Genomic DNA, 21,040 nt, shown 5'->3' with positions numbered 1-21,040 from the left:
GCTGGAGGTGTCACTGGGAGGAGTCGCTGTGGTCGTGTGCAGGGCACTGGTGCTGGTGGCCAGTGAAGTGGTACTGTCTTCCTGAGTTGTCCTGGTAGTGCCAGTAGACGAAGAAGTGCGTAGAGATGGAGCTTGAATGGTGGTAGAGGGGAAGGGAGTCACTGTGCTGTGGGTGATAGTGAAGGTGGATGTCTCAGTAGGCACGGTGACTGAGTTTGTGACCACACTGAAGGTTGTGTCTGTCATTTGCGTGAGGGGGGAAGATGGGATGTTATTTGTGGTGGTGGGTGAGGTGCTTGAGAGCACAGGTGTGGAGCTGTGGTCACCTGTGGAGCTCACTGAGCCAGTGGTGCTCGTGGGTGTGGACTCAGTGGTGGCTGGTGTCGGGGTAGGGGCTTCGGTACTAACAGAGGAGGGAGGTGCAGTCGTGGATGTCTGCAGGCTGGTGGCGGCTGGGAGGGATGATGTGAATGGAGATGAGGCTGTGTTGCTGGTGGAGTAGATGGTTGAAGAGGTGAGGGCTGTGGTGGTTTGTGATGTTGTTGGGACGAATGTGGTTACCGAATGAGTATTAGAGCCCTTGGTGGTTTGTTCGGTAGAAGTAGTGGGCACAGTTGTGATGGAGGTGGACGAGGTGTCCGTGGGAGTGGCGACCTGGGTGGTGGACCCAGTGGGAGTGCTTGTGGGAGGCGAGGTGCTGGCACTGGTGTGGGTGGGAGGGAGTGTGGTCGTCTTGGAGGGCAGAGGGCTGGTGTTCGGGTTCGACGGAGAGGTGGGCTCTGTGCTGGGAGCAGGTGAAGAGTGAGGTGTCCCTGTAGACAAGGTGAGGGTATCGGTGGCGATGGGATTCGAGGTGGTGGGTGCGGGAGAATATAGTGTGCTGGTGGGAGTGGCCGAGGATGTGACTGATGGAGGAGAGGACACCTCCGTGGTGACAGGCGGGCTGGAGGTGTCACTGGGAGGAGTCGCTGTGGTCGTGTGCAGGGCACTGGTGCTGGTGGCCGGTGAGGTGGCACTCATTGCCTGAGCGGTCCTGGTAGTGCTGGTAGACGCAGAAGAAGTGCGTAGAGATGGAGCTTGAATGGTGGTAGAGGGGAAGGGAGTCACTGTGCTGTGGGTGATAGTGAAGGTGGATGTCTCGGTAGGCACGGTGACTGAGTTTGTGACCACACTGAAGGTTGTGTCTGTCATTTGCGTGAGGGGGGAAGATGGGATGTTATTTGTGGTGGTGGGTGAGGTGCTTGAGAGCACAGGTGTGGAGCTGTGGTCACCTGTGGAGCTCACTGAGCCAGTGGTGCTCGTGGGTGTGGACTCAGTGGTGGCTGGTGTCAGGGTAGTGGCTTCAGTACTGACAGAGGAGGGAGGTGCAGTCGTGGATGTCTGCAGGCTGGTGGCGGCTGGGAGGGATGATGTGAATGGAGATGAGGCTGTGTTGCTGGTGGAGTAGATGGTTGACAAGGTGAGGGCTGTGGTGGTTTGTGATGTTGTTGGGACGAATGTGGTTACCGAATGAGTATTAGAGCCCTTGGTGGTTTGTTCGGTAGAAGTAGTGGGCACAGTTGTGATGGAGGTGGACGAGGTGTCCGTGGGAGTGGCGACCTGGGTGGTGGACCCAGTGGGAGTGCTTGTGGGAGGCGAGGTGCTGGCACTGGTGTGGGTGGGAGGGAGTGTGGTCGTCTTGGATGGCAGAGGGCTGGTGTTCGGGTTCGACGGAGAGGTGGGCTCTGTGCTGGGAGCAGGTGAAGAGTGAGGCGTCCCTGTAGACAAGGTGAGGGTATCGGTGGCGATGGGATTCGAGGTGCTGGGTGCGGGAGAATATAGTGTGCTGGTGGGAGTGGCCGAGGATGTGACTGATGGAGGAGAGGACACCTCCGTGGTGACAGGCGGGCTGGAGGTGTCACTGGGAGGAGTCGCTGTGGTCGTGTGCAGGGCACTGGTGCTGGTGGCCGGTGAGGTGGCACTCGTTGCCTGAGCGGTCCTGGTAGTGCTGGTAGACGCAGAAGAAGTGCGTAGAGATGGAGCTTGAATGGTGGTAGAGGGGAAGGGAGTCACTGTGCTGTGGGTGATAGTGAAGGTGGATGTCTCAGTAGGCACGGTGACTGAGTTTGTGACCACACTGAAGGTTGTGTCTGTCATTTGCGTGAGGGGGGAAGATGGGATGTTATTTGTGGTGGTGGGTGAGGTGCTTGAGAGCACAGGTGTGGAGCTGTGGTCACCTGTGGAGCTCACTGAGCCAGTGGTGCTCGTGGGTGTGGACTCAGTTGTGGCTGGTGTCAGGGTAGGGGCTTCGGTACTAACAGAGGAGGGAGGTGCAGTCGTGGATGTCTGCAGGCTGGTGGCGGCTGGGAGGGATGATGTGAATGGAGATGAGGCTGTGTTGCTGGTGGAGTAGATGGTTGAAGAGGTGAGGGCTGTGGTGGTTTGTGATGTTGTTGGGACGAACGTGGTTACCGAATGAGTATTAGAGCCCTTGGTGGTTTGTTCGGTAGAAGTAGTGGGCACAGTTGTGATGGAGGTGGATGAGGTGTCCTTGGGAGTGGCGACCTGGGTGGTGGACCCAGTGGGAGTGCTTGTGGGAGGCGAGGTGCCGGCACTGGTGTGGGTGGTGGGAAGTGCGGTTGTCTTGATGGGCACTGGGCTGGTGTTTGGGTTCGAGGGATAGGTGGGCTCTGTGCTGGGAGCAGGTGAAGATGTGTGAGGTGCCCCCGTAGACAAGGTGAGGGTATCGGTGGCGATGGGATTCGAGGTGCTGGGTGCGGGAGAATATAGTGTGCTGGTGGGAGTGGCCGAGGATGTGACTGATGGAGGAGAGGACACCTCCGTGGTGACAGGCAGGCTGGAGGTGTCACTGGGAGGAGTCGCTGTGGTCGTTTGCAGGGCACTGGTGCTGGTGGCCAGTGAGGTGGTACTGTCTTCCTGAGTTGTCCTGGTAGTGCCGGTAGACAAAGAAGTGCCTAGAGATGGAGCTTGAATGGTGGTAGAGGGGAAGGGAGTCACTGTGCTGTGGGTGATAGTGAAGGTGGATGTCTCAGTAGGCACGGTGACTGAGTTTGTGACCACACTGAAGGTTGTGTCTGTCATTTGCGTGAGGGGGGAAGATGGGATGTTATTTGTGGTGGTGGGTGAGGTGCTTGAGAGCACAGGTGTGGAGCTGTGGTCACCTGTGGAGCTCACTGAGCCAGTGGTGCTCGTGGGTGTGGACTCAGTGGTGGCTGGTGTCAGGGTAGTGGCTTCGGGACTGACAGAGGAGGGAGGTGCAGTCGTGGATGTCTGCAGGCTGGTGGCGGCTGGGAGGGAAGATGTGAATGGAGATGAGGCTGTGTTGCTGGTGGAGTAGATGGTTGACGAGGTGAGGGCTGTGATGGTTTGTGATGTTGTTGGGACGAATGTGGTTACCGAATGAGTATTAGAGCCCTTGGTGGTTTGTTCGGTAGAAGTAGTGGGCACAGTTGTGATGGAGGTGGACGAGGTGTCCGTGGGAGTGGCGACCTGGGTGGTGGACCCAGTGGGAGTGCTTGTGGGAGGCGACGTGCCGGCACTGGTGTGGGTGGGAGGGAGTGTGGTCGTTTTGGAGGGCAGAGGGCTGGTGTTCGGGTTCGACAGAGAGGTGGGATCTGTGCTGGGAGCAGGTGAAGAGTGAGGCGTCCCTGTAGACAAGGTGAGGGTATCGGTGGCGATGGGATTCGAGGTGCTGGGTGCGGGAGAATAAAGTGTGCTGGTGGGAGTGGCCGAGGATGTGACTGATGGAGGAGAGGACACCTCCGTGGTGACAGGCGGGCTGGAGGTGTCACTGGGAGGAGTCGCTGTGGTCGTGTGCAGGGCACTGGTGCTGGTGGCCCGTGAGGTGGTACTGTCTTCCTGAGTTGTCCTGGTAGTGCCGGTAGACGCAGAAGAAGTGCGTAGAGATGGAGCTTGAATGGTGGTAGAGGAGAAGGGAGTCACTGTGCTGTGGGTGATAGTGAAGGTGGATGTCTCAGTAGGCACGGTGACTGAGTTTGTGACCACACTGAAGGTTGTGTCTGTCATTTGCGTGAGGGGGGAAGATGGGATGTTATTTGTGGTGGTGGGTGAGGTGCTTGAGAGCACAGGTGTGGAGCTGTGGTCACCTGTGGAGCTCACTGAGCCAGTGGTGCTCGTGGGTGTGGACTCAGTGGTGGCTGGTGTCGGGGTATGGGCTTCGGTACTGACAGAGGAGGGAGGTGCAGTCGTGGATGTCTGCAGGCTGGTGGCGGCTGGGAGGGATGATGTGAATGGAGATGAGGCTGTGTTGCTGGTGGAGTAGATGGTTGAAGAGGTGAGGGCTGTGGTGGTTTGTGATGTTGTTGGGATGAATGTGGTTACCGAATGAGTATTAGAGCCCTTGGTGGTTTGTTCGGTAGAAGTAGTGGGCACAGTTGTGATGGAGGTGGACGAGGTGTCCGGAGGAGTGGCGACCTGGGTGGTGGACCCAGTGGGAGTGCTTGTGGGAGGCGACGTGCCGGCACTGGTGTGGGTGGGAGGGAGTGTGGTCGTCTTGGATGGCAGAGGGCTGGTGTTCGGGTTCGACGGAGAGGTGGGCTCTGTGCTAGGAGCAGGTGAAGATGTGTGAGGTGCCCCCGTAGACAAGGTGAGGGTATCGGTGGCGATGGGATTCGAGGTGCTGGGTGTGGGAGAATAAAGTGTGCTGGTGGGAGTGGCCGAGGATGTGACTGATGGAGGAGAGGACACCTCCGTGGTGACAGGCGGGCTGGAGGTGTCACTGGGAGGAGTCGCTGTGGTCGTGTGCAGGGCACTGGTGCTGGTGGCCAGTGAAGTGGTACTGTCTTCCTGAGTTGTCCTGGTAGTGCCAGTAGACGAAGAAGTGCGTAGAGATGGAGCTTGAATGGTGGTAGAGGGGAAGGGAGTCACTGTGCTGTGGGTGATAGTGAAGGTGGATGTCTCAGTAGGCACGGTGACTGAGTTTGTGACCACACTGAAGGTTGTGTCTGTCATTTGCGTGAGGGGGGAAGATGGGATGTTATTTGTGGTGGTGGGTGAGGTGCTTGAGAGCACAGGTGTGGAGCTGTGGTCACCTGTGGAGCTCACTGAGCCAGTGGTGCTCGTGGGTGTGGACTCAGTGGTGGCTGGTGTCAGGGTAGTGGCTTCGGGACTGACAGAGGAGGGAGGTGCAGTCGTGGATGTCTGCAGGCTGGTGGCGGCTGGGAGGGATGATGTGAATGGAGATGAGGCTGTGTTGCTGGTGGAGTAGATGGTTGAAGAATTGAGGGCTGTGGTGGTTTGTGATGTTGTTGGGACGAATGTGGTTACCGAATGAGTATTAGAGCCCTTGGTGGTTTGTTCGATAGAAGTAGTGGGCACAGTTGTGATGGAGGTGGACGAGGTGTCCGTGGGAGTGGCGACCTGGGTGGTGGACCCAGTGGGAGTGCTTGTGGGAGGCGAGGTGCTGGCACTGGTGTGGGTGGGAGGGAGTGTGGTCGTCTTGGAGGGCAGAGGGCTGGTGTTCGGGTTCGACGGAGAGGTGGGCTCTGTGCTGGGAGCAGGTGAAGAGTGAGGCGTCCCTGTAGACAAGGTGAGGGTATCGGTGGCGATGGGATTCGAGGTGGTGGGTGCGGGAGAATATAGTGTGCTGGTGGGAGTGGCCGAGGATGTGACTGATGGAGGAGAGGACACCTCCGTGGTGACAGGCGGGCTGGAGGTGTCACTGGGAGGAGTCGCTGTGGTCGTGTGCAGGGCACTGGTGCTGGTGGCCGGTGAGGTGGCACTCGTTGCCTGAGCGGTCCTGGTAGTGCTGGTAGACGCAGAAGAAGTGCGTAGAGATGGAGCTTGAATGGTGGTAGAGGGGAAGGGAGTCACTGTGCTGTGGGTGATAGTGAAGGTGGATGTCTCAGTAGGCACGGTGACTGAGTTTGTGACCACACTGAAGGTTGTGTCTGTCATTTGCGTGAGGGGGGAAGATGGGATGTTATTTGTGGTGGTGGGTGAGGTGCTTGAGAGCACAGGTGTGGAGCTGTGGTCACCTGTGGAGCTCACTGAGCCAGTGGTGCTCGTGGGTGTGGACTCAGTTGTGGCTGGTGTCAGGGTAGTGGCTTTGGTACTGACAGAGGAGGGAGGTGCAGTCGTGGATGTCTGCAGGCTGGTGGTGGCTGGGAGGGATGATGTGAATGGAGATGAGGCTGTGTTGCTGGTGGAGTAGATGCTTGAAGAATTGAGGGCTGTGGTGGTTTGTGATGTTGTTGGGACGAATGTGGTTACCGAATGAGTATTAGAGCCCTTGGTGGTTTGTTCGGTAGAAGTAGTGGGCACAGTTGTGATGGAGGTGGACAAGGTGTCCTTGGGAGTGGCGACCTGGGTGGTGGACCCAGTGGGAGTGCTTGTGGGAGGCGAGGTGCTGGCAGTGGTGTGGGTGGTGGGAAGTGCGGTTGTCTTGATGGGCACTGGGCTGGTGTTTGGGTTCGAGGGAGAGGTGGGCTCTGTGCTAGGAGCAGGTGAAGATGTGTGAGGTGCCCCCGTAGACAAGGTGAGGGTATCGGTGGCGATGGGATTCGAGGTGCTGGGTGCGGGAGAATAAAGTGTGCTGGTGGGAGTGGCCGAGGATGTGACTGATGGAGGAGAGGACACCTCCGTGGTGACAGGCGGGCTGGAGGTGTCACTGGGAGGAGTCGCTGTGGTCGTGTGCAGGGCACTGGTGCTGGTGGCCAGTGAAGTGGTGCTGTCTTCCTGAGTTGTCCTGGTAGTGCCAGTAGACGAAGAAGTGCGTATAGATGGAGCTTGAATGGTGGTAGAGGGGAAGGGAGTCACTGTGCTGTGGGTGATAGTGAAGGTGGATGTCTCAGTAGGCACGGTGACTGAGTTTGTGACCACACTGAAGGTTGTGTCTGTCATTTGCGTGAGGGGGGAAGATGGGATGTTATTTGTGGTGGTGGGTGAGGTGCTTGAGAGCACAGGTGTGGAGCTGTGGTCACCTGTGGAGCTCACTGAGCCAGTGGTGCTCGTGGGTGTGGACTCAGTGGTGGCTGGTGTCAGGGTAGTGGCTTCGGGACTGACAGAGGAGGGAGGTGCAGTTGTGGATGTCTGCAGGCTGGTGGCGGCTGGGAGGGATGATGTGAATGGAGATGAGGCTGTGTTGCTGGTGGAGTAGATGGTTGAAGAGGTGAGGGCTGTGGTGGTTTGTGATGTTGTTGGGACGAATGTGGTTACCGAATGAGTATTAGAGCCCTTGGTGGTTTGTTCGGTAGAAGTAGTGGGCACAGTTGTGATGGAGGTGGACGAGGTGTCCGTGGGAGTGGCGACCTGGGTGGTGGACCCAGTGGGAGTGCTTGTGGGAGGCGACGTGCCGGCACTGGTGTGGGTGGGAGGGAGTGTGGTCGTCTTGGATGGCAGAGGGCTGGTGTTCGGGTTCGACAGAGAGGTGGGATCTGTGCTGGGAGCAGGTGAAGAGTGAGGCGTCCCTGTAGACAAGGTGAGGGTATCGGTGGCGATGGGATTCGAGGTGCTGGGTGCGGGAGAATATAGTGTGCTGGTGGGAGTGGCCGAGGATGTGACTGATGGAGGAGAGGACACCTCCGTGGTGACAGGCGGGCTGGAGGTGTCACTGGGAGGAGTCGCTGTGGTCGTGTGCAGGGCACTGGTGCTGGTGGCCCGTGAGGTGGTACTGTCTTCCTGAGTTGTCCTGGTAGTGCCGGTAGACGCAGAAGAAGTGCGTAGAAATGGAGCTTGAATGGTGGTAGAGGAGAAGGGAGTCACTGTGCTGTGGGTGATAGTGAAGGTGGATGTCTCAGTAGGCATGGTGACTGAGTTTGTGACCACACTGAAGGTTGTGTCTGTCATTTGCGTGAGGGGGGAAGATGGGATGTTATTTGTGGTGGTGGGTGAGGTGCTTGAGAGCACAGGTGTGGAGCTGTGGTCACCCGTGGAGCTCACTGAGCCAGTGGTGCTCGTGGGTGTGGACTCAGTGGTGGCTGGTGTCAGGGTAGGGGTTTCGGGACTGACAGAGGAGGGAGGTGCAGTCGTGGATGTCTGCAGGCTGGTGGCGGCTGGGAGGGATGATGTGAATGGAGATGAGGCTGTGTTGCTGGTGGAGTAGATGGTTGAAGAGGTGAGGGCTGTGGTGGTTTGTGATGTTGTTGGGACGAATGTGGTTACCGAATGAGTATTAGAGCCCTTGGTGGTTTGTTCGGTAGAAGTAGTGGGCACAGTTGTGATGGAGGTGGACGAGGTGTCCGGAGGAGTGGCGACCTGGGTGGTGGACCCAGTGGGAGTGCTTGTGGGAGGCGACGTGCCGGCACTGGTGTGGGTGGGAGGGAGTGTGGTCGTCTTGGATGGCAGAGGGCTGGTGTTCGCGTTCGACGGAGAAGTGGGATCTGTGCTGGGAGCAGGTGAAGAGTGAGGCGTCCCTGTAGACAAGGTGAGGGTATCGGTGGCGATGGGATTCGAGGTGGTGGGTGCGGGAGAATATAGTGTGCTGGTGGGAGTGGCCGAGAATATGACTGCGAGAGGGGAAAACACCTGTGTCATAACAGACTCTGTTGAGGTGTCACTGGGAGGAGTCGCTGTGGGTGTGTGCAGTGCACTGGTGCTGGTGCCTGGTGAGGTTTCACTCGTTGCCTGAGCGGTCCTGGTAGTGCTGGTAGACACAGAAGAAGTGCCTAGAGATGGTGCTTGAGTGCTGCTAGAGGGGAAGGCAGTCGCTGTGCTGTGGACACCCATGAACATGGATGTTGTACTCAACCAGGTGGCTGAAGTTGCTTCAACACTGACGGTTGTGTCTCTATCTTGGGTAGTGGCAAAAGATGAAATGATATTTGTGTCTGTGCTTGTAGGTGAGGTGCTAGAGAGAGCTCGTGTGGAGCTGAGGTTGGTGGTGGAGGCCCCTGAGACAGTGGTGCTCCTGGACATGGATTCAGTTGTGGCTAGCGTGGTTTTCCTTCCTGTAGAGAAGCTGGTTGAAGATGTGATACCTGGGGTTCTTTGTGATGCTATTGATGTGGGTGTTACTATGTTCGGAGTCCCAGTCTTGTCTACTTCTGTAATTGAGGTGGTTGGCCATGTTGCTGTAACTGAGGTGACTGGGTTTGAAATAGAGGTGGGAGTAGTGACTTCTGTTGGGGTCATGGTCATAGTAGTAGTGGGAAGTGGAGGGGTGGACGTAGCCTGGGTGGTCATTATTATCAGATTGGATAGAGGGGAAGTGTTTGAGGCTGTAGTGGGGACTGGTTCTGTGGTCAGAGCAGGTGAAGACTGAGGCTTACTGATGGGTGATGTCAAGGTATTGGTGGTCACTGAAGTGGGAGCAATGGTTGTCGGATAATTGTCTGTATTTGTAGGTATGTCTGAGGATGTGACTGGGGCCGCAGAAGTAATCTCTGTCATTACAGATTCTGTAGAAACATCAGTGGTTGTAAGAAATGTGGCTTTCTTGGTGGAAGAAGCATGAGATGTTGGGTCCCTTGTCTCGCCTATTTCTGCAGTGGCTACAGAGGAGGAGGGTGGGGCCATGGTTGTGGGAGTTTTCCCTGCAGTGGTGACTGTGGGGGGACGGGTCACGGCGGAGCTGACTCTCTTGGTTGTTGACACGGGATAAGTACTGCTGATGGTTGTCCGTGGTGTCTCTGTCCCAGGGGTGGTGGTGTGAGAGCTGGGGAAGGACACCTGGGTCTGGCTCACGCAGGTGGTGGTGGGGTAAGTGGTGGTGATTATGAGGCTCGTCGGACTGACGCACTCTGTCGAGCCCATATAGACGATCATGGTAGGTGGGCTGGTTTCAACCTTGAAGACAAACTTGGACGTGGGGCTTGTTGGGGGGTTGGAACTGATGGGTGATTTGAGCACCGTTTCAGACAGGGATTTCAAGTGGAGGGAGGTGCTGACAGTCTTGGGTATGTTTTCCCTCGCATCAGGAGTGGGAGAAGTTTGGGGGCTGTTCAGTGGCCACTTTGCTGTGCCTTTGGAGTGTGTGGGGTTCCTCAGAGCAGTGCGCCAGAGCTCATTAGAGGTGGATGTGGCCGTGGCTGAAGTTCCTGTATTGGCGGTAGAACAGAGGACCTCAGTGGTGGGTCGGCCTGTCACCTTAACACCACATAGGTTACTCGCTTCCCCATGTTCCAGGTACGTGTCACAGAAGGTAGGAAGTGCCACCAGTTATTCCCCCAGCAGAGCACTTTGGGGCCGGGGTCCTTCCGGGTTCTAAAGGCCAACATCTGTCTGCTCCCCAGGGTAGCCTCACCAAGGGAAATTGGGATGGGAAGGAAACCTTAATCCTTTGCCCACGTGTCTTCCAGCCTTGGGACTGAGACAGACAGGGACCGGGGACCCTTTACCTCAGTGCTGCAATGATTTCACCTAGAGACAGCTCTCCCTGGGCAACAAAATACGGAGAAACCATATGGGACAAAAAAAAAAAAAGAAACCATATGGGACTACTGCGCTACTCTGTGCTTACTCACTCAGGCGGGTCTGAGTCTTTGTGGACCCCATGGACTATAGCCCTCCAGGCTCCTCCGTCCATGGGATTCTCCAAGCGGGACTACTGAAGTGGGTTGCCATGTCCTCCTCCAGGGGATCTTCCTGACCCAGGGATCAAACCCAGGTCTCCCACATTGCAGGTGGATTCTTTACTGTCTGAGCTACCAGGGAAGCCCATATGGGACTATTATATGGAATTAAAATAACTGCATGCATTGGCAGTTGGGGCAATATTACGCACAAAAGATACAAAGAGACCAAAAACTCAAGCGCCATTTTTAAAGAGCCCAGAACAAAGAAGCAAAAGCAGGGAGTCAGGAGCAAAGAGCAGGGTCCTGCGCATGCCACCTTCACACAACGCCACTTAAGCGGTGGGCAAAACACCTAAACCACCGCTCCAGCCCACCCCCTGGACACACATGTACCATCACCCCACATAAGGTACAAGCTTGCCTCCCCCTCCTCGGGGAGTTATCAATAGCAAGCAAGGGAACCTGCTATTTATTCTCGCTTCCCCCTTCTGCAGCAGAGGCCCCAGTAAAGTCTTGCCTGAAATTTTGCTCTGGCCTCTTGTCAATGTCTATGGATTGGAGAAATCCAAGAACCCTGGTCAGTATCAGGATGGCGGTGCTGAGCACGCAGGTTCAGCATGCTACCTCCTCCCATCGCCTCTCCCTCCCTTCCTCCTCACACACCCACGTTCCCCTTACTCTGCTCCTCTCACCTTCTCTTGCTGCCCAGAGTCCTCGTCCCTTCTGGTTCTGTGCCCCACCCTCTGGCCCACCTCTGCCCCTCCCTGTGATCCACTGCTGTCTAGGCTGACTCTCCTCTTTGGAGAGAGAGACAGAGAACCCAGCCAAACCTGGGGTGGAGACACATCATGGGATTCAGGAGACGAGGGATCAGAGAGCAGCAATCTCAAAGAGAATACCAAAGGGGAAAACAGACTGAAGCTCAGACTTCATTGAGTTTGAGGGGCAAGGAGACTGGACCACACACTGCTGAGGGTCAGGACAGAAAGGAAACTTCCAGAAAGAGACACCTCAGCAGGCAGGCATGAATCCTTGAGACTTTAAGTCGCAGCCTTGAGTGTTGATAATAAACACAGATACATTTTCTATCACTTATTCTATTTAAGCCAAGGGATTAATTAGTTTACAAACACGAGTCCCTCCCTACAGATATTGTCAACCCCACCTTGTAGGTGGTAAGAGTGAGGGTCAAAGATCTCATGACGCTGAGGGTAACCAGCAGACACAGCAGTTACAAGCAGGAAACACCCAGACCTCCTGTCCTCTTGGGGTTAGTGTCCTCAACTAGACTCATCACGTCTTTGAGACCTGGGATTTCACTTCTCAGCTTTGCTGGGGTGTCACGGAGGTAAGGCAGGGGATTCTGAAGATTCCTGGCCCAGAGCCTTGGTCGCCAAGAGCCAACCCTGGAGATAAGTGAGAGGGTGGACTGGGGGGACCTCTGTGTTGGGAAGGCCTAGGACTGGGACTCAGGAATAGAGCCTGGGGCAAGAGCAGAGGGAAGGGAAGCGCAGAGGAATTCCAAGGTTCCTAAGGAGAGGGAGAGACCCCATACCAGCTGGTCTCAGAATCACCCTTTGGGAGCCATCAGGATCTGCCCCCACCACCCTGCCAAGGACAGCTGTGTCCAGAAACGCGGGCTGGGTTGGGGTAGGAGAGTCAGGGGCAGAGCTGGAGGAGGGGCCACCGTGACCAAAAGTGGAGATGCCCAGAGAAAGGAGGGGTTCCTAGGGCAGATGCAGGTCCCTCAGGAGGGCTGAATGGATGGAAGTAAAGGGAGGGGTGGGGCTTCCCCGGGGACTCAATGGTAAAGAATCTGCCTGCAATGCAGGAGACGCAGGAGGCGTGGGTTCGATCCCTGCGTTGGGAAGATCCCCTGGAGAGGGAAATGGCAACCCACTCCTGTATTCTTGCCTGGGAAATCCCATGGACAGAGAAGCCCAACGGGCTACAGTCCATGGGGTTGCCAAGAGGCAGACAACACTGGAGCGACTGAGCAGGCACGCACAGAGGGAGAGGATCCAGGCTGGAGGGAGCATCAGAGCTGGGGGAGCAGGAGCAACAGGGCGAAGGGGCTCCGAAAACTGAGTCCAAGTGGGAAGAGCACTCTTCCAGAAAGAGGTTATCCCATCCAACTGACGCACGCAGACTCCTGCAAAACTGCTCGGTCCCGGGGGAGAGCAGCACCCCTGGGACCCAGCTTCCCTCCCCTCCCCACCTTGGTTCTGGCCGCACAGAGAGCTCTGAGGGACCCCTCCTCAGGCTCCTTAGATCTCAGAGTCCCCCCCGCAAACACACACACACTCTGTCCTGGGACATCAGGACGGTCTCCGCAGCCCTCCCCCACCGCGCCTCCTCACCTGTGGACCCCAGGAAGGCCCTGAGCATCCAGAGGAGACGCAGCACCCTGAACAGCTGCATGGGTCCGGAGGCGCCACGGAGGCTGGGAGCAGGGCCAGCGCCAGCACAGGGGACTGCAGCAGGGAGACGGCACCAAATGAAGTTATCTGCCCTGCTGGGCGTGGTAGCTAAGCATAACTTCACCTTTGCAGGGCTCCACCTACCCCCTTTCCCTCCACCCCTTCTCTGGATCTGATGTTGCTGTAGGGAGGGTGGACTACCTAGAAGATAAGACAAGCCCAGGGGGTGTCACCAAGGAAGAGCTCAAACCCCAGGCTGCCTGGGCCACTCAGCGCAGTTCCTAGGACATTGCCCTTCCCTCTGCTGGCCCCCCACCAAGAACTTGCAAGACTGGACAGAGAACTCACTTGGCCAAGACCTTGGACTTTGGAGTCTGGGGCCTGTCCTCAGTTTCATTTCCAGCTGCAGCCGGGAGGGGTACCGAAATGGAAACTTGTTGTTCTTCACTCCCTCCACCCTCACTCTTTCCCTTCTCAGTCCATGGGGGAGGGACAGTTGGAGCACAGGGGGCAGATCTCAGCTGCTGTTCAGGTTTTAAGACTTTCTACAGGTTGACCCACCCGGCAATATATTGTTGGTCCAGCTATTCAAGTAGGGTCCCCACATTTATGAGGTCAAACCACATGTGCTTCCAGGTCATTTTCCCCTGACCCTTTAGAGCCCATTAGCATAGCCACTTTAGGTTTCTGAGCCACTTCTCCATCTCTGGTCTTTCCCCCAGGCTATACCCATTCCTGGGATTTGTCAGTTTCCACCAGATCAGCAAAGGGTGGCCCAACGTCATAAATATCGTGAGTCACAACTGGGCTCAGCATGGCTAACCCTTCCCACACCAGGTAGTGAGGGCGGACGGGAGCATGTTAGCTCTCATTCCTGCAGTGAGGATGGCCCAATCAGGGCCTCTGAAGACAGGGGCATAGGCTGCCTGTCCCATTTCCAGCTCTTAATGAATTTGTTGCACCTCTCCTATAGACTTCCAGGGCCCCACATGCCCAGGAAAGTTCCTGTTATTGGGCAAGCCTCCTGCAGGGTAGAATAATCTGACCTATGAGGAACTGAGGTCCTTGACCCTCACTGCCAGCAGTGTGCGGGCTTGTCAGATGATATTGATTGATTCTGTACTTTGTCTCTGCCTCCTTTGGATCAGTGAAACCATTGCTCCGCAGATCCCATGCCTGCTAACTTTGCTACCTTTCCCTAGTCTTTGGCTAGAATTTAGCACCTATATCCATAAGCTCAGCAGGTGTGTATTCTGTCACCATGAAAGTTTCCTGAATTGGGGGCATCTCCCCCACCCCGCAGCCCTGTCTGGTGGTGCTGTAGCTGTGCTTTTGCGTTTCTTTGTATTTGACTGGGGTAATAGTTGCACTGGGGTTCCCTGGTGGCTCAGACAGTAAAGAATCTGCCTGCAGTACAGGAGACCTGGGTTCTATCCCTGGGTAGAGAAGATCCCCTGAAGAAGGAAATGGAAGCCCACTCCAGTATTCTTGCCTTGAAAAATCCCACGGACAGAAGAGCCTGGTGAGCTACCTTCCATGGGGTTGCAAAGAGTTGGCCACGACTGAGCAATTAAAGCTTTCAACAGTTGCACAGCTATGTGAATATACTAAAAACCACTGAATTGTCCACACTAGAAAGCTGAATTATATAGTCCAGCTCAATAAATAAATGTTTTTAAAAACTAGTAAATATTGGATGGGGATGGGAGTGAGGAAAATATTAGAAAATACTGTTCTCATGAGCCTTTTTAAAAAATATTGAAAGAAAAAAATTGGTCAACCGAAAGTCAGCCAAGAGATGAGTGGATAAGCTAGTAACTCTGATCTGAATCTAACTGAATCTAATCTGAATCTAACTCTAACTGAATCTCTCTAATTGATGAAGTAAAACTAAAAGCAATATGAGGGCTATGGTTAAAAGACAATGCTTTTATTATAAAACCTAGTGGCATAAAAATAATGTTTTGTTAATTGGGAGGGGAAGAGGAGGCATGACTTCCTTACCTTTTACAGCCAGAGATTTATATACATCATTTAAAACTAATGAGTAATAAACTTCCAAAAGTATCTAACAATACAAAGGTAAATATTAAGAAAAGTAACAAGATAAACAGCACGGTCCTACTGCATGGCACAGGGAACTATATTCAGTACCTTGTAATAGCCTATAATGAAAGAGAATATGAGAAAGAAAAAAAAAATATATATATATATATATCTGAATCATTTTCCAGTACACTGGAATCTAAACCAACATTGTAAATCAACTATACTAAAAGAACTAAAAAATTAGAAAATGAGAATATAATATATACAAGCAAAGGAAGTGAAGGATGGGAAGCCAGAAGAAGAAAAGTATCAATATATTGACCTCATTATTGCTCATAGTGGGGAATTAAATCCTAAAGAAACAGAATTACATATAAGGTCCATATTCTACAATAGTGACCACAATAAAATTGCCCGATATTCCAAATTATCAGAAGAAACATACAGAAAAGAAAGCAGAATCCAAACAATAAAAGTGTTTTTAAGTTATAAACCATAGAGGGGGAAAAATGTAAGGAAAGAAAACAGCTGTCCTATAAATAAAAGTAAGTGAATTTAGATTAGCTGCTTCCCCAGTGGCTCAGATGGTGAAAAAATTCACCTGCAAGGTAGGAGACCCAGGTTCGATCCCTGGGTCAGGAAGATCCCCTGGAGAAGGAAATGGCTACTCACTCCAGTATTCTTGCCTGGCAGGCTACAGTCCATGGGGTCGCAAAGAGTCAGACACTACTGAGCGACTACACATTCACACACTTTTTTAAGACTTTAATATTGGCACACAAAGGAAAATTCAACTCTATTGTATTCAAAAGAAACATCTCAGACAAAGTGATTCAGAAACTTAAAAAAAATACTTTAATTGGATTGCAGCCTAGTCAATTTCCAATGCTGTGTTAGTGTCAGGTGCACAGCAAAGTGATTCAGTTATGCATGTACATATATCATTGTTTTTCAGATTCTTCTATCGATTCAGAAACTTTTGATGGCCAAACGTCTCCTAGACAAACGCAAACAAGAAAGCAAAGGTCATAATATTAACCGATTTCTTCTTCTTCTTTTATTCTTTCATTTCTTTCTATAAATGTTTATTATTTTTCTTTGGCATATCTGCCAGGGCACCCAGTGCTAACAGTTTTGGCAATCTGAGTGTGAGCAGTTACAGCACAATGTTTTGAAAGGAAGCAAAGATCCAGTGTGTCGATCACAGATATAGTTGCAATACAAAGGAAAAGAGGGAAAAAATCCAAGGACTGAAATGTACTCTGGTTATAATTCTTATATTAAAATTTCATTGTTTAATCGCTAATCAAGTCTGACTCTTTGTGATCCCATGGACTGTAGCCTGCCAGGCTCCTCTGTCCATAGAATTTCCCAGGCAAGAATCCACTGGAGTGGATTGCCATTTCCTTCTCCAGGGGATCTTCCTGACCCAGGGATTGAACCCACATCTCTTGCTTGGTGGGCAGATTTTTTTACCACAGAGCACCTGGAAAGCTGTGTCAATATTAGATCTTTCATTTTATCGCTGGTGTAGTCTACAATATGGATATACCACAGTTCATTCATTCACTGCTGGATGGACATTTGAATTGTTTCCAGTGTGTGGCATTTCTTTGAGAACTGAAGATTTCACTTCTCTCGTGCAAACACCCAGGAGATGGATTGATGGGGTCATATGGTTAGTGCATATTTAATTTACTTGTGAGAAATGGAATATTTCCTGCCATATTGATCTTGGTGAGGCAGCAGTGAGTGATGGCCTGAAGCGAGATCTTAATTCCTTGCCCAGGAATTGAACCTGAGTGGGGCTTCCCCGGTGGCTCAGATGGTAAAGAATCTGTTTGCAACGCAGGAGACCAGGGCTCGGTCCCTGAGTTGGAAGGATCCCCTGAAGAAGGAAATGGCCACCCACTTCAGTATTCTTGCCTGGGAAATCCCATAGACAGAGGAGCCTGGCAGGCTACAGTCCATGGAATCGCAAAGAGTTGGACATGACGGAGCTACTACACTTTTCACTCTCAGCCTGGATGAAAACCAGGAATCCCAGCCGCCAGACTAGCAAGGGCCAGAGGCTAGAAGCTGTGTTTCCCTGAATCTTTGCCCCTAATGAAAAATGCATTTATCACAGAGGCAGAAACTGTAAATGCAGGTACTAAGTTCATTACCTGAGACATGGCACAAGTGGGAGAGCACATGGAAGAACAGTTTGCTCAGTTAGAATAGGAACCAAAGGCAGAGAGGCGCACCTAGAGAGAAAGGGTGTGGGCGTTACCCCTAGCGAGGGGCAGCGCTGTATAAAAGTAAAAGTGGCTCAGTTGCATCCGACCCTTTGTGAGTTTTGGGGCTCTATACAGTCCATGGACTTCTCCAAGCCAGAATACTAGAGTGGGTAGCCTATCTCTTCTCCAGTGGATCCTCCCAACCCAGGGATCAAACCCAGGTCTCCTGCATGGCAAGAGGACTCTTTACCAACTGAGTTATCAAGGAAGCCCTAAAGAGGCAGTTAAGTCATTCATGGAGGTCAGTTCTTCTGGGTCTTTGTCTTCCTTCGGGCCAGTTATCTGGTTTATTTTGCCACATCTGATTTACCCTGGATGGGCACCTACCCCTCAGCCAAGATGGATCTCAAAGTGACAGCTTCTGGGAGGAGCAAGACTCATTATGGCCTGGAGCAAGACTCATTACGCCATTCTCATAGGCGTGTAATGGCGTGTAATGAGATATCCCCTGACTTTTGACCTCCAAGGAGCCTTGTCCCCAAAAGGGGGTAAGTGGAGATTCCTTAATCCTTTACTCAAACAGGGTTTTTGCCCCTCGTTGTCCCTGCCATGACTATTACCTTAGGATGTTTACAAGAAAAAAAGGCTGGCTATTTACCCAGTTTCTGTTGTTACTTCCTTTTCAGAGGGCAAATAGGAGGCTGATTGTAAATGCCTTATCTGGAGCCCATTTAACTCTTGTCTCAGGAAATTCTAACAGTTGTAAGTATCCAGCCTGAAGCTCACTTCTTCCTGTCCCATGAAATGCAAACGGAAGGCCAGTTGTAAATATCTAACCTGGAGCCCTAAGGACACTCAGAAAGGAGAAAACTACCTGAGACTTAGCAGTCATCGCAGGCTGCAGCCATCCCTACCAGTGAGCCCCAAGGGAGCTCAGGATGTAAAACAAAACAAAAAACAGGCTACTGGCCCTGGATTGCTGAGATGGATATGAGAGGAATGATTCCAGGGAGCCCAGACCCTCGCATCTTCCCATACCTAGAAAAACGCTAACTTCCCTAACTTGGGATCTCTGGCTTCCTTTAATTAACAAGAATCTTTTGTTGTTGAGACCCACCTGCCCTTTTTGTTGCAAAACTTCTATATAACCCGGCTCCTTCCTTAAACCTCCTCGGAGAAGTTCTCTCAGGGTTACTTGAGATGCTGTCTCCTCTAAAAATTCCCACCGAATAAAATTAACTCTCGATGTTTAGATGGTGAATATTTTTTAAGATGACACTTGGTAAGAAACTGCCAAACTCTTCTCCAGAGTGTGGCTGTAGCGTTTTGCGCCTTGGCAGCAATGTATAGGAGTTTTGCTCCTCATCCCCATCAACGCTTTACCAACTGTCAGTGCTTTTTGATTTTAGCCATTCTCATAGGCGTGTAATGGTACTTCATTGCGGTTTTAATTTGCACTTCTTAATGACTAATGATGTTGAACATCTTTTGCTATTCTTACTTATTACCTATATATCCTCTTTGGTGAAGTATATGTTCAAGTCTTACTCATTTTTTATTTATTTTCTTATGGTTGAATTTTGAGAGTGCTTTTATGTATTCTGAATATAAGCTCCTTGTCAGATACATGATCTGTGAATATTTTCTCCCATTTTGTAGTTTATTTCACTCTCTTAACAGTGTCTGTCAGAGAGCAAAGGTTTTAATTTTGACAAAGCCCTATTTATCAATTTTTTCCTTCTACAGATGGCATTTTGGGTACCACAAAAGATGCATTCTAATAGCAGGGTGTACAATTCACAATGATGATAAGAAAGTTATCTATGTGCCAATTTGCAAAGCATTAATGTTTTTAGAGCTATACTTATACAGAATAGAAGAAGGAACAGACAGAAGCATATGAGCAATAGAAAACTAATTCATTTCTCTAAGCCCAGGAAAAATCAAATGGATCAAAAAAGAAATAAAAGTAGAAAGGGTCTGACAGAATCAAAAGAGCCTAAATAACATGATAGGCCAAGTCCAGTTGATTTATATAATGAATACTGCATCCTGAAAACAGAGAATAGATCTCTTTAGCAGCTGCCAACAGAACATCCACAAACATTACCATGCATTAGAGCAAAGAATGGAGAAGGAGATGGCAATCCACTCCAGTACTACTGCCTGGAAAATCCCATGGACAAAGGAGCCTGGCAGGCTACAGTCCATGGGGTCGCAAAGAGTCGGACACGACTGAGCGACTTCACTCACTCACTCAGAGCAAAGAAAGAGAACACGTTCCTCTCTAAACCAAAAGAACTAGGCAGTATTGCATCAGTGGTCAGGGAGGGGTCGGAGAGTTGGGACCTGGGGCTGTGCTGGACTGTGGGTCCTATGAGCTGCTCAGAAAACGCTAACCTTCTCTGACCACAGCCGAGGTCTGAGGATCCCATGCCCTCAGGCCCTGGCCTGGCAGAGGAGGGCAGTATCCTGCTGTCATCTCCTGCCGTCTGGAGAGTTCTCTGGGTGTGGGACTTGGGTGGAGGTGTGAGGTCCCTGGAAACTGCAGAGAGCAAGCATTACCTGTCCTTCTGCCCCAGAGCTCATCCTGCCCTGGCTCTTGCCCCTCAGAATGCTGGGGCAATACCCTCGCAGCTCTCACCCTGACCCCATGGTCTTACGGAGTCTCCAGGTCTCTGGAGGAAGAGCTAGGCTTACCCATCAGAACCAATGGAAACTGACCTAGCCTGAGTCACCCACCTCCTTGAGCCAGCCCTGAGCTCTTAACGTCTGGGGGAACAGACAACAAACCCAACAGACTCCCAGCCCCTGCTCCCACCCGCTCCTTGAGAAAAATGGGTCCTCCAATCTTGATGTTCCCTTTGAGGATGGTCATGGACCCAGAGAGCCAGCCATGGACCCCTTCCTTCCCCAGTGGGAGAAACCAGCACTCTGAGGCCCCTAAACATATCCTCTGATATCCTTGCTCCTCAACTGAGTGAAGAGACCACAGCATTAGAAAGAAAAAGACATACAGCAGTTTCTTTGAAAATGCTATATTAAACTACAATGCTGTATTATGATCAATTGGGTGAACTGGAGACTTGCAGACATCCTGTCCCCAGGTGAGGTCTTCCTGCAAAGGAGGCTGGGCTTCTGGCTTCACAGGTTACAGCAGAGATGGGGATGAGCCAGGGAGAGGAAGGGGGAGGGGAGGTGGGGGAGGGGTAGGAAGTGGGGGCACTACGGGAGAGGAGGGAGAGTTAGGGGAATGGGGAGGAGGGGCAGAGGGAGCTTTCCCACCTCAGGGCCCCTCTTCCCCTCATCTTCAGGGACCTGGGAACCTACTGGCCACCCCCACCCACCAGGATCCAGGGCCCTTAGGGGTGACAGGAAGGATGGGGACTCAGAACGGGGGACCTGGTCTAGGGAACCCCAGTTGGGGGTCCTAAGATGCAGAGGGCATCTGTACCTACCTAGGGAGGGAGGGTGGGGAGATGGGAGGATTTAGGAGGGGGGCATGCAGATGTGGGGGGCAGGGGGATTGAGGGTTGAGGGTAAAAAGATGAGGAAGGGGAAAGAATGGAAACAGGGAGACACAGGGCGGGAGTGTGGGGGAGGAGGGACCTAAGAAGAAGTGGGTTCAGAGGGGAGAGGGTTAAGAAGTGGTGGAGGGGCGCAGCAGGGAGTTACAGAAGGACAGGGGAGGAGGCTGGGACAGGCTGCAGGCTGCTTACAGGTACGGGGGAGGGTGGCGGCGGAGGGGGGCGGCGGGGGCGGGGGCGGGGGTGGGGAGGACCTGGCTGGCAGTAAGGATGCACACAGGAAAAGGAGAGGCAGAGGCCTGAGGACATGGGGACTGGGGATGTGAGTGAAGCCATATGAGCCTGAAGGCCGA

At 52.7% G+C, this 21,040-nt stretch overlaps 1 protein-coding gene across 1 annotated transcript in view; it reads right to left on the bottom strand.

Moving 5' to 3' along the window:
- LOC138075662 (mucin-12-like) overlaps nt 1-20,038 on the bottom strand; it is a 67,119-nt gene extending 47,081 nt beyond the window's left edge. The window contains exons 1-3 of the mRNA XM_068967572.1: nt 19,903-20,038; nt 13,037-13,093; nt 12,833-12,946 (exon numbers count right to left, since the gene is read on the bottom strand). Coding sequence (XP_068823673.1) covers nt 12,833-12,946; nt 13,037-13,093; nt 19,903-20,038 — 307 coding nt within the window. The remainder of the gene's footprint in view (nt 1-12,832; nt 12,947-13,036; nt 13,094-19,902) is intronic.
- Nucleotides 20,039-21,040: the final 1,002 nt, after the last annotated feature.

This window comes from Capricornis sumatraensis, chromosome 3, assembly GCF_032405125.1.
Source record: "Capricornis sumatraensis isolate serow.1 chromosome 3, serow.2, whole genome shotgun sequence".
In the NCBI taxonomy this organism is placed as follows: domain Eukaryota; kingdom Metazoa; phylum Chordata; class Mammalia; order Artiodactyla; family Bovidae; genus Capricornis; species Capricornis sumatraensis.
This window is presented reverse-complemented; position numbering and strand designations above follow the sequence as displayed.